The sequence below is a fragment of the Arvicola amphibius genome, chromosome 9 (genome assembly GCF_903992535.2).
Source record: "Arvicola amphibius chromosome 9, mArvAmp1.2, whole genome shotgun sequence".
Taxonomy (NCBI): Eukaryota; Metazoa; Chordata; class Mammalia; order Rodentia; family Cricetidae; genus Arvicola; species Arvicola amphibius.
The window spans coordinates 92,261,585-92,273,693 of record NC_052055.2 but is presented as its reverse complement, the minus strand read 5'-3'; the positions used below and the strand labels follow the sequence as shown (position 1 = coordinate 92,273,693).

The following is a 12,109-nucleotide window of genomic DNA, read 5'->3' as shown; positions in this document are numbered from 1 at the left end:
GACAGGATTTCTCTGTGCCCTGGCTGTCCTGGAACTCACTTTGTAGACCAGGCTGGCCTTGAGCTCACAGAGTTCCACCTGCCTCTGCCTCCCAAGTGCTGGGATTAAGAACTATGCCTTTTATTAGTATGTAATGTCCTTTTTTTTAATTACTTCAGATTTTACTTTGAACTCTATCACCTGTCAAAATAGTTACACTGGCTTCTGTTTGGCTGATAAATTTAAAAACTTCTGTGTCTTTTCCAGTAAAGTATGGTTCTTGTAGACAACATATAGTTGAATTTTTTCAGTCTAGTTAACCTGAGTCTTTTTATTGATGCATTGAGGCCATTAACATTTAAGGTTGTTATTAAGAGATAATTTGGGAAGTTATTATTTGACTTTTCTTTGTTTCTGTTAGTATCAATGGTTTCCTGGCTTACTTAGTCTGGACATGATGAAGTCCTTCCTAGCTCTCTGGTGTTCATCTGTTCCTCTTATGGAATTATAATGCTTTAGCTTTTCTTTCCTCTCTGGCCTAGTGGTCATAAACTACCTTAGTTTGTGCTTGAAATGTCCTAATTTCTTCATCAATTTTGAAAGAGAGCTCTGCTAAACGTAATCATAGGCTTGAAGTATTTGTCCTGCGCTTTTCTTACCATGGGGCTGCTCAAGTAAGATCTGATACTTATTCAGAGTTTCATGCTGTAAACTTGTCCGTCTACCCCCCCCCCCCCCCCCCAGCTCTACTGTATCTTCTCTGCTTTGTGTTTTTGGCATCTTAACAATATGTTATGAAGCATGCTTCTCTGGTTGTTTCCGCTTAGACTTGAAGAATCTCTTGCATTTAGTTGTCCACTTCTTTCTCTAGACTTAGGAAATTTTCTGCTATAATTTTATCAAGTAAGTTCTCTCTCCATCTCCAATTCTTTACCTCAAGGATTCTTAGGTTTAGTCTCTTAATCATATTCTGGAGTTCTTGGTCTTTGCGATCAAGCTTGTTTATTTCTTTCGGAATGTTTGAATATGGTGTTTCCTCAACCTTGTGTTCTACCCCGATATTCTAACTTCTACTTGGGCAAGTCTGTCAGGACACTTTGCACAGTGTTTGTTATTTGATTGATGGAGCTTTCCTTTTCCAATAACTCTTTGGTTTTCTAAATCTCAGTTTCCATGCTGGTTTTCACTTCCCTTTGCTCATTTTCTCTTTTCTGTGGCTGTTTTTTCTCTTTTGATCTAGGATTAATTTCCATACTTCACTCATTTGTATGATTGATCCTCTAGGGTGTTTTGCTTTTAAGATATCTGTCAGGTGTTTTAGCCACTTCAGTATCTGGTTCTGACTGTTGAGGAATTGTGATCGTTTGGAGGAGTTATCTTTCTTTACTTTTTTTTCATGGTTCTTGTGCCTTTGTGCTGCAATTTGTGCATCTGCTTGTTATGCTGTCTTTTCCTGTTTTATTTGCTTTTCATTTTAGTGAGCGCCCTGTGCCTGAGAGTTCTGTCTCTAGGTGAACCAATGTAGCAACTGTAACACTAAGTCATGCAAGTAGAAGAAATAGATCTAAAATAAAGTAAAACCCACCTGTATATCACTATGTACCACTAAATAAAGTAAACCCCACCTGTATATCACTATGTACCTCTAAATAAAGTAAACCCCACCTGTATATCACTATGTACCTCTAAATAAAGTAAACCCCACCTGTATATCACTATGTACCACTAAATAAAGTAAACCCCACCTGTATATCACTATGTACCACTAAATAAAGTAAACCCACCTGTATATCACTATGTACCACTAAATAAAGTAAACCCACCTGTATATCACTATGTGCCTCTAAATAAAGTAAACCCCACCTGTATATCACTATGTACCTCTAAATAAAGTAAACCCCACCTGTATATCACTATGTACCACTAAATAAAGTAAACCCCACCTGTATATCACTATGTACCTCTAAATAAAGTAAACCCCACCTGTATATCACTATGTACCACTAAATAAAGTAAACCCCACCTGTATATCACTATGTACCACTAAATAAACTAAACCCACCTGTATATCACTATGTACCACTAAATAAAGTAAACCCACCTGTATATCACTATGTGCCTCTAAATAAAGCTTGACAAAACTAATGGAGAGTTAGCTTTGAAGTTAAAAATTAGGGTGGGGCTGGACAGATGGCTCAGTGGTTTAAAGCACTTGTTGCTCTTGCAGAGAACCTGGGTTTAGTTCCCAGCACTGACACATGACTGCTTTACCATCGATAACTCCCACTCTAGAGACTCTGATGCCCTCTTCTGACCTCATTGGGCACTAGGCATACAGGTAGTTAATGACAGACATACAGGCAAAACACTCATATACATAATAAGTCTATAATTTTTTTAATTATTTAGAATAAATGAAAATAATAAATGGATAAGGTAAAGGGAGAGGCAGAGAAAGGAGGAAGTTGAAGCAAAGTTAGATAAACAAAAGGAAAAAGAAGAAGAGTAGAGAAACGTTATGAAGGGAAGAGGAAAGAATAAGAAATTAGAATAAATAAAGAAAAGTTAGACTGGGGAAATGACTCAGCGGGTAAAACACTTGCATATGAGGATCTGGGTTCAAATCCCCAGAACTCAAATAAAAACTGATCATATAGTATGAGTCTAATTCTAGCACCCCTGAAGGGAGATGGGAGCTAGAGATAGAGGAATCTCTGGAAGCTCACAGGCCAACTAGCCTGGTGTATACATTGAGAAATCAACAAAGAAACACTGTCTTAAGAGAGGAGGCAAGGCTGCAATGTTGGATAGTGTCCTGATTGGATTCTACAGCTTTGAACCTCGTGTCGGATAGGTGCCTCTAGAGTTCTGTCCACCCACTGCCCTGACGAGCATGCTGCCTGCACGTCTCAGTCCCCAGTGCCTGTCTCTCTCGTGATGAATTCTGGATGTTCAAGCTTCCAGGGACACTTTGTTATAAACAGTAGGTTGCTTCTACAGGTAGCTACTGGGCACAGCCCTCTGATCCTGGAGAACTCCTCTTTACTGCTGACCCATCCTGTTAGAGAAGTCACTGTCTCAGGAAGACCCATAATTAGGTTTGAGACTTGTGAAAGCTGTGGTCTTGTCCTGTGGATAGGACTGACACTTCTTTTCACCTAGGCCTCCTGCTTTACCTTACAGATGAGGTTTCTGTTCCACTCCGCACCGATAGCGATGCAGCTCTGTGAACTGTGACTTGCTTCTTTTCCATGGCAACCCTTCTGTTTCCCTGCACTTTCTCCTGTCTTGTCACTCCTATGGGCTTCAGGACTGTCCTTTCTCTCTTTGTCTTGTCACTCCTGTGGGCTTCAGGACTGTCCTTCCTTTCTCTCTTTGTCTTGTCACTCCTGTGGGCTTCAGGACTGTCCTTTCTTTCTCTCTTTGCAACAGTCTCCTTTTTAAAATAATACTTTTATCAATTCTTTTGGTTTTTTTGAGACAAGGGTTTATCTGTATAGCTTTGGTGCCTGTCCTAGAACTAGCTCTTGTAGACCAGGCTGGCCTCCAACTCACAGAGTTGCCTGCCTCTGCCTCCCAAGTGCTGGGATTTTGAGCAATGAATGTTTATTATACTTGCCCCAACCACCCCTCCCAGATCTACCCTCACCTCCCTGTCCACCCAACTTGGCATGTTGGTTTGTTTGTTTTTGAACTCTTCAAATTTAGTTTATATTGCCCAACTAGTCTTAGGAGTAAAAACTCCCTTAGAGAATGATTGACCTACCAGGGGTTACACCATAAAAGAAAACTGACTCTTCCTCCTGCAGCAGATATAAATTACCTATAGCTCAACAGCTCATGGTAGGATTTTGTGCCCATCTCCTCTCCATCTTGGGATTTTGTCTGACTCAAGCTTACATAGATCTTGTGTTTGCTGTTAAAATCTCTTTGAGTTCATATTTGCACTGCCCTGTTGTGTCCAGAAAACTGTTTCCTTGAATTATCTATCCCCTCTGTCTCTTAAACTCTTTCCATCCCCTCTCCTTAAAGATCCCTTCGCCTTGGGATTTGGAGAGCCCCTTTAGGACTGAGCACTCCCCAGTCTTACTGCCCGAAGGTTGACCAGGTGAGGGTCTCTGTGATAAATGCCATCAACTGCAATTAGACACTTACGTTACACTGTCATTTAGCAGAACAGTAGTAGGTTCTCTTCTAGGGCCTGTGTCCTATCTAACTACAGGTTCTTGGCCCCTTTAACATTGCCAGGTGTGGGTTCCATCTCACGGAGAAGGCCTGATTAGATTAAAGCATAAAGCAGTTGGTTATTTCCATAACATTCATGCCACTGGTGCACTGAGCGTAACTTGTCAGACCCGTCATTATTGTAGCTTGCAGGGTTCACAGCTGGATGACATTAATGGTTACTTTTCTTCTCTGATAGTGTGCATAGCACTTTCCAACACTGTGAAAGCTAGCCAGTAGGGATTCAGCTTCCAGGTGAGTACCAGCTAGATTTTTCCATATTCCATGACTCAAGAATGGGGTATCTTAGCAATAGGGTCTTGCCATCAAACTCTGGATAATGACCAAGAACATTGGTAATACCTTGTAACATTTGGGGGTTTATGGAACCCCGCTGGCCAATAAACTCAAAAAGAGGTATCCCATTACTGGTGCCAGAGTTTTTAACTTGCAGGCATGTGGTGTCTAGTTAGGGTGCTGTTCACACTATAGTGTAACTCCATTTAAACTATTTATATGCATATATGTATGTATTTTAAGACGCTTCTACAGTAGTGGGTTTCCATATGGCTTTTTCAAAGGGCTTTCAGTGTTAGTTATCCCTCCCCATTTCTCTTCCTGTACCCTGCCCTTCTACTTCCACTCCATTTAATCCTTGCTGTTCCATTATTCCCTTCCCCCATTTATTTCCCTGATGTGTTTGTTCTGTTGACAGACGTTTCTGTCCTGCCTGGTCCTGCAGCCATTCAGTCCCAAAGAAACACACAGAGGCCTACATTAATTATAAACTGGTTGGCCTATTAGATCAGGCTTTCTTATTAACTAACTCTTAAATCATACACTAACCCATAATTTTTGTCTGCTTTAGCCACATGGCTTGGTACCTTTAATCAGCAAGGGATTCTCATCTTGCTTCCACTGTGTCTGAATGATGACTACAGACTGAACCTTTCCTCTTCCCAGAATTCTCCTATTCTGGTTGTCCCGCCTATACATCCTGCCTGGCTACTGACCAATCAGCATTTTATTAAACCAATACACGTGACAAGTCTTTACAGGGTACAAGACCATTGTCTCACAGCATCCCCCCTACATTTTTTTCAAAACAAGAACTCTGATTCTGATCTCCTTTGTTGAGCATTATCCATAACAACTTGTAACCAACACTCTAAATAAAGACAAACATCCACAATCCATTTTTTCTGGGAATGTGGGTGTAGTTTTCTAGACTTCTTCCTACTGATTGGGGGTGCTGATAATCTTATGGAGACCTAAAGAAAATTTAGGATTATGCTCAAGACCTAGCTGAAGTATTATGTGAGGTTTGATCATCTCAGCCAGCAGTCTTGAGACTTTTCTGGATGTATAACTTAGAGGAAACTCCAACAGAGATCCTCTGAAATGTTTTATCATCTGGGCCATTTGCTCCTATTGGAGATTCTTCGCGCGTGGCGGGCGGGGGGGGGGGTCTTTCTTGATAACACCTGATATTTCTTAACCCAGAATGAATCTACAGCCTCTCATTTCCTGTTGAAACAAAAGCAAAACCACTTTTCCAAAGTAACATATTTTTTGACTTAAATTTTGAAGTCAAAGCATTTTCAAAATATATGTTATATTAATCCAGCAGCATTTATAATGTCTTTTACCATCTGTTGCTCCTTCCTCAGCCATCAAACAATTCAAAGACAACACAATTACATACAGTATCCAGATTCTCTGTATATTTTCCATCTTTACATGGCTTTATTTTAAACTCTATTTTTTATTTTTAATTTTTAGTTTTTTGAGATGAGGTTTCTCTGTGTTTCTTTGGTTGTCCTGGAACTGACTCTGTAGACCAGACTGTTTTTGAACTCAGAGATCTGCCTGACTCTGCCTCCCAAGTGTTGGGATTAAAGGTGTGTGCCACCATACCCAACTACTCTCTTTTTCTTTTTATTTTTTTAAGAATATTATCCTTTTTCTTTTCTCTCCCAAGCCTACATATATTTTTTTTTGCCTCAAAACAGAATTCTTTTATTTTGTCCAAAACAGCACAGCATAAACATCCCCAACAATACATAAACCTATATATAAAATATAGAATATCTTCAATATTTTTCTTTTTATATGGCAGCACAATAGTATATGCAAGTGAAAGTACTGTAGATGTATGACACTATAAACCATTTAGAAGTTTTTTTTTAAATCTGAATCCATCTTTACTGTATATCTTTTTCTAGCCACATGAGTCTTTAATTTGTTAAGCAATAAGGCTAGGATTAAAGCTGTGGCTTTGACAGTTGGATCCACCCCATTCCTTAGCTTTTTGAGAGTCTAGCTTCATGGCAGAAGTACTGGTGGGAGCCATGTTTATTGCCAGAAATCTGTGGAGTTTCAAGGTCCCTGCCACCACCAAGAAGCATGCTGTCAACTGCTAATAAACACCTTTTAAGTGTTTGGTAGTTGGGCCTCTTAAAAGAGCTGCAAGGTTTTTAATAGCTAAAGCTGAGTCAGGAAGCCTCTCTTAAATGACACATGCTTGCTTTAGCAAACAGAGCCCACCCAAGAAAATGCTGCCACTGAGAAGCCATACTTTGTTCTTTTGTGTCCAGAATGACTTCCCAAGCTCTCTCAGGTTTTATGTGGATATAGTTCCCCACGTTGGGCACCATTTGTTGTCAGAGGTTTCTGCCCAGCACAGTCTGCAGTCATTCAGTCCCAAAGAAACACACAGAGGCCTACACTAATTATAAACTGGTTGGCCTACTAGCTCAGGCTTTCTTATTAACTAAATCTTTTTGGTTTTTTTCAAGGCAGGGTTTCTCTGTAGCTTTTGAGCCTGTCCTGGAAGTAGCTCTTGTAGACCAGACTGGCCTCAAATTTACAGAGATCCGCCTGCCTCTGCCTCCCAAGTGCTGGGATTAAAGGCGTGTGCCACCACTGTCCGGCCTTATTAACTAACTCTTACATCATACATTAACCCATAATTCTTGTCTGTGTTAGCCACATGGCTTGGTACCTTTTATCAGCGAGGCAGTCTCATCTTGTTTCCTCTGTTTTTGAGTGACAGCTGCAGACTGAGCCTTTCCTCTTCCCAGAATTCTCCTGTTCTGGTCACCCCACCTCTATACTTCCTTCCTGGTTCCTGGCCAATCAACATTTTATTAAAGCAATACAAGTGACAAGTCTTTACAGGGTACGAGACCATTGTCCCACAGCAGTATTCTATTCTCCTCCTTTGAAAGCTCCTCTCCTCCCATGGCCCTTTACTGGTTTCATAACCTCTATTGGTATGGAATAGTCTTATGTTTTGTTAACCAGATATTTTTCCTTCTGACTGCACAGAAGTGGATACTACTTTCCCATCTTTCTTAGAGGAGCCCTATATTCCTTTATCCTTCTATAGTATACAGTGTATAGATGTGTATATAGTTTATCATCTAGAACTAAAGCTTGTATAATACCATTCATGTTTTAGATTCCCATGTATTCTTTTCTCTTTTTTTCACTCATTCTGTATAGAAGTTTTAATTCAGTTTTGAGCTCTGACGTACCAGCTTTCATTTATTTTAGTGACTAGTTCCTGCTTTGTAGTTCATCAGATGTTACCTAACTTTATTTTTGCTTACTTTGGATTTCATTTACTGTATTTCTCAAAGCAGAAATATAAATTGTTGAATTGAGATCTTTATGTTCAAAATAAATGTGTAATGTTATAAATTTCCTTCTAATGATTGTTTAGCTGCTGCTTATACATTGTAATATGTTGTATTTTCATTTCAAATCAATTCAAAATATTTATATTACTGTGCGTCTACTTAAATAGCCAGTGGCTTATTTAGAATTGTGTTGTAGGACATTCACAAGACCTAAGTTCGTTCCTTTTTGTTTTGTTTTGTTTTTTTGAGACAAGGTTTCACTGTAGCTATTGAACCTGTTCTGGAACTAGCTCTTGTAGACCAGGCTGGCCTCAAACTCAACAGACATTTGCCTGTCTCTGCCTCCCGAGTGCCGGGATTAAAAGCGTGTGCCATCACCTTTATTAATTAATGAATTCTTAATAAATTCAGGATCAGGTGTGAATCCCTCTTTTGTTACACTTTTAGGGGTGCTATACTCCACTTGAGCCCACATTCAGCTTTTAACAATGTGTGAAAGTTTGGATGAGTTCTTTTTGCCCTCTTGTATGATAGCCCTATTGTCTTCCCATCTCTGCTGTGGTGAGCCAGTGTTTACATTCCTTCTCTATTTGGACACGTTTGTCATCCATACATTGTGTGTGACAGTTTTTTTAAAAAGTTAAGTTTTCTTTTTTCCTGGCCTTTCCTACTGATAATGCAAAAGGAATCATTCTAGCCTTTGTCATCCTAGGATCAAGCCAGAGTCTCGGTGCCATATGCTGTGAGCTATAATTTGGATAACATTTTAGAGTTCTCACAATAGAAGCAGAATGAGAGAGATGATAGTTTTACATATTAAATGTTCCTTAAGGCTGCATTGCAGGCAAAACTATAGCCTTAGTCTTGAATTTCATGAAATATCCTCTATTACCTTGTTGTAATAAAATTTTTGTTACTGATTATGATGACATTCTTGGTATACAGGAAGTAATAGTGAGTTTTTTCTTTCCTACCTTAAGTTGCAGTGACATTTCTTACGTCATATGGACAAATGGCAGAGGTTGGGGATTGGGGCCCAAGTTTCTTGTTTGTAGTACAACAGTACATCTGTATAACAAGTTCAGCTTCAGCCTTGAGGCTGTTTGGTTATCTGATCGTGAAGAAGCTAACAGTGTATAATTAGGTTCCTTATTCCAGTCTAGTGACCTTTGAATGAACAGAGTCCAAGGGATCTATATGTTGAACAGGGCTTTAGGCTAGTAAAGGATGAAGGTAGGTAATAAAAACATGTTTTATTATTTTTCCATTTTACAAGAATATGACTAACTTAAAGCTAAATATTTAAAGGAAAAAAGCTAGTTTATGGAAGTGATTTGTTTGTTTTGTAGAACTTTAGCTGTTTAATGGTCAGTATGCCCTGACATTTTTGATAATCAATTTAATTTCCTTTTATTTTTCAGAAAATTCTTCCAGGAGGAAACACATCATTTGATGTAGTTTTTCTTGCAAGAGTAGTGGGAAATGTGGAAAATACTTTATTTATTAACACATCTAATCATGGGGTGTTCACTTACCAGGTAAGAACCAGAACTTGAACTTCCGTTTCAGTACACAGATGTAGCCAGCAAATCTAATAGCCTTTAAGAACTCACTTAGTAAACTCCAGGGAGAAGAGAAAAAAGAGGATGTTAGACTTAGGGTACTTACATTTACTGCGCCCTATGGGGTTTGCATTTTATTTTTTTTACTTGTTTGTTTGTTTGTTTGTTTCCATTTATTTATGCTTCTTGTTGTGGTTTGTTTGTTTTTAGTGCCAGGAAATGAATTGAGGCCCTTGCATATTCTAGATATACACTGTACCGCCTAGCTATACCCCTGGCCACACTTGTTGACTTAAAGAGAAGACTATTGCAAGAATGGAGGGCATGGCTCTCCCGAGGCATTATCAGCAGACCCAGGTGGTCAGAGTCAGTCTGTATTTTCTGTGGGTTATAATCAGGTTGTTGTTGTTGAGATGAACCTCAGTGGCCTGCTGTATTCTAGTCCACCAGCTATACTTTCTCATATCTGGTTTTCCTCAAGTCTGTCTGCTTCCCTCAGCATTGCCCCTTCTCTTTCTCAAGCTAGTGTCATCTCTCTGGCTCACAGGATGTCTGTCTAACTACCTCTCACTCTTCTCCAGCTCCTACAGTCTGGGACTTACTCTATAATTAGAGAAATTCTGAAAGAATCTCTCTTGATATCTGCTGAGTACTAGAGTAAGTGCCACGAGCACAGGCCTGTTTTAGTGTGTTCACTGTTAAGCCGTATGTGCCTAGCACATCATATACAATAAACACTTGTCTTTTGAATAGCTGCCTCTCCCTGTTAGTCAGTTTAGGTAAGGTGTTCCCGTGTGGAGTTAACCTGAGCCTGGGCCATTTCTGAGCATTGTCTGAGTCACAGCTCCATTTCTTAACAGTTACAGTGGGAAATCTTTCAGCTCCCTGTTGCTTCTCTGTGTATATCCCATGGTCTCGTGAAGGGCTGTTCACACTTGAGTTTCCAGTGTATTACAGAGGTCATTCTAGATGCACATACAGAGTAAAGCAGATCTGCACCATCATCTCTAGAAGCTGGTAATATTCTCATATCAAAGTTAGATTGACTGTTTTCCATAGATCAAGTAGAGCTGTAACTATTGAAAATTATAGTTTAAAAAAGCAACTCAAAAACTTCTTATTTCCCTTTGAAACAGGTATTTGGTGTTGGGGTTCCAAATCCGTATCGGTTAAGGCCATTTCTTGGGGCCAGAGTCCCTGTAAACAGCAGCTTTTCACCCATAATAAACATACACAACCCTCACAGTGAGCCTTTACAGGTGAGTTTCTGAAGATAATTTTAATTAATCCTCATTTTGGTGGGAATTAATGCTTAGCATAAACATCTCAGTCTGTCACAGTTACCAAGACTATGTAAAATCGTAAGAGATTTGGTAGGCTGAAGAGATGTTGCTTGGTCTGCAGTTGTTTAAATATTGCCCATTTTTCTCAGACTTTGTTATCCAGTTATCTTCTCTTTGAATTTAATTTCTCTTCTCCCAGTTATTCCTTGTCTGTTTGTTGAAGGTAGGGGTTGATGTAGGCCTTGTACTTGCTAGACAAGCATTCTGCTCCTCAGCTGTGTGCAGTTGTACCAAATGGTAGGTGACAGTACCGTGGGTGACCTTAGCTCATGAGCCTGCAGAGTGTGTTGCCTTCACAGCACACACAAAGAAAAGCAAGCAAGCAGAAAACCTTTCAGCTTACATTAGAATTTTGCATGCTCTGTTCTCTTTTATTCCTTTCTGGAATACTTTTGTGATAAAATAGGTAACAAAAGTTTTCTACCACTTTACCCCAAATTTATTTAAGTTAATGAAATTTATTTGTTCTAAGATTGAGAGTTCTCTGCTATTAAAGGAAAGTCTCCTGTCATCTTACCCATTCTGTTTCTTAATGTTTACCCCCAAAGAAAGAAGACAAGTGTTTATACCAGGTGTTCGCAGTCAGTATCTACAGCAAGTTTATTTCACTCAACATTGTAGTCAAACACTGGTGATAACCTAGACATCCATCAGTGTGTCAATGTATAAGAAACCGTAAGACCAGGCAAGTAGGCACACACTTCTAATCTCGATATTGAAAGGAGAGGATTGTGAGTTCACACCACCTAGAGCAAAGCTGTCTCAAAATTAAAGAACAAAACAGAAAGCAAGCTGATTCAACCGTAAAGATTGAAACAAATTATTGATATACCATGATAAATCTGAAAGTAATTGCATTGAAAAGGGGAGAAAAACTAGGCCAGACATAAAAGTACATACTGTTTATTCTGTTTGTAGAAAACTCTAGAAGAGGGACTTGGGAGGTGGCTCTGTAGGTAAGAGTGCTTGTGATTTTTGATTTATGGCTGTTTCAACCATAGTAACTACCCTGCATACTCTAGACCATGAGAAGTTCCTCCGTCCAACTGTGCAGTTCCTTATGCACATTAACCCGCCTCTCTCTTCAGCCCTCCCTCAGAAACCCTTTTTTGTCTGTGGTACTGGGTTTCAAACTGAGGGCTTTGCACATGCTAGGTGTATACATTCTCAGCTCAGAAACTAAGTGTTTTGATCTTTATTAGGATTGTTACATATGTCTTAGGATGTTTATCTTTTCATTATTTTACAGTTCTGATAGTTATTGGGTCTGCCACTAGATTTAGATATATATAGAATTTATATGTGCATATAATTTTTTTTTTTTTTTGCTTTTTTGAGATGGTCCCTTGTAGCCCAA

At 39.3% G+C, this 12,109-nt stretch overlaps 1 protein-coding gene across 1 annotated transcript in view; it reads left to right on the top strand.

Moving 5' to 3' along the window:
• Tmem131 (transmembrane protein 131) overlaps positions 1 to 12,109 on the top strand; it is a 156,356-nt gene that overhangs the window by 92,270 nt on the left and 51,977 nt on the right. Inside the window, 2 exon segments of the mRNA XM_038342315.1 lie at positions 9,269 to 9,385; positions 10,546 to 10,668. Of these exon segments, the coding sequence (XP_038198243.1) occupies positions 9,269 to 9,385; positions 10,546 to 10,668 (240 nt within the window).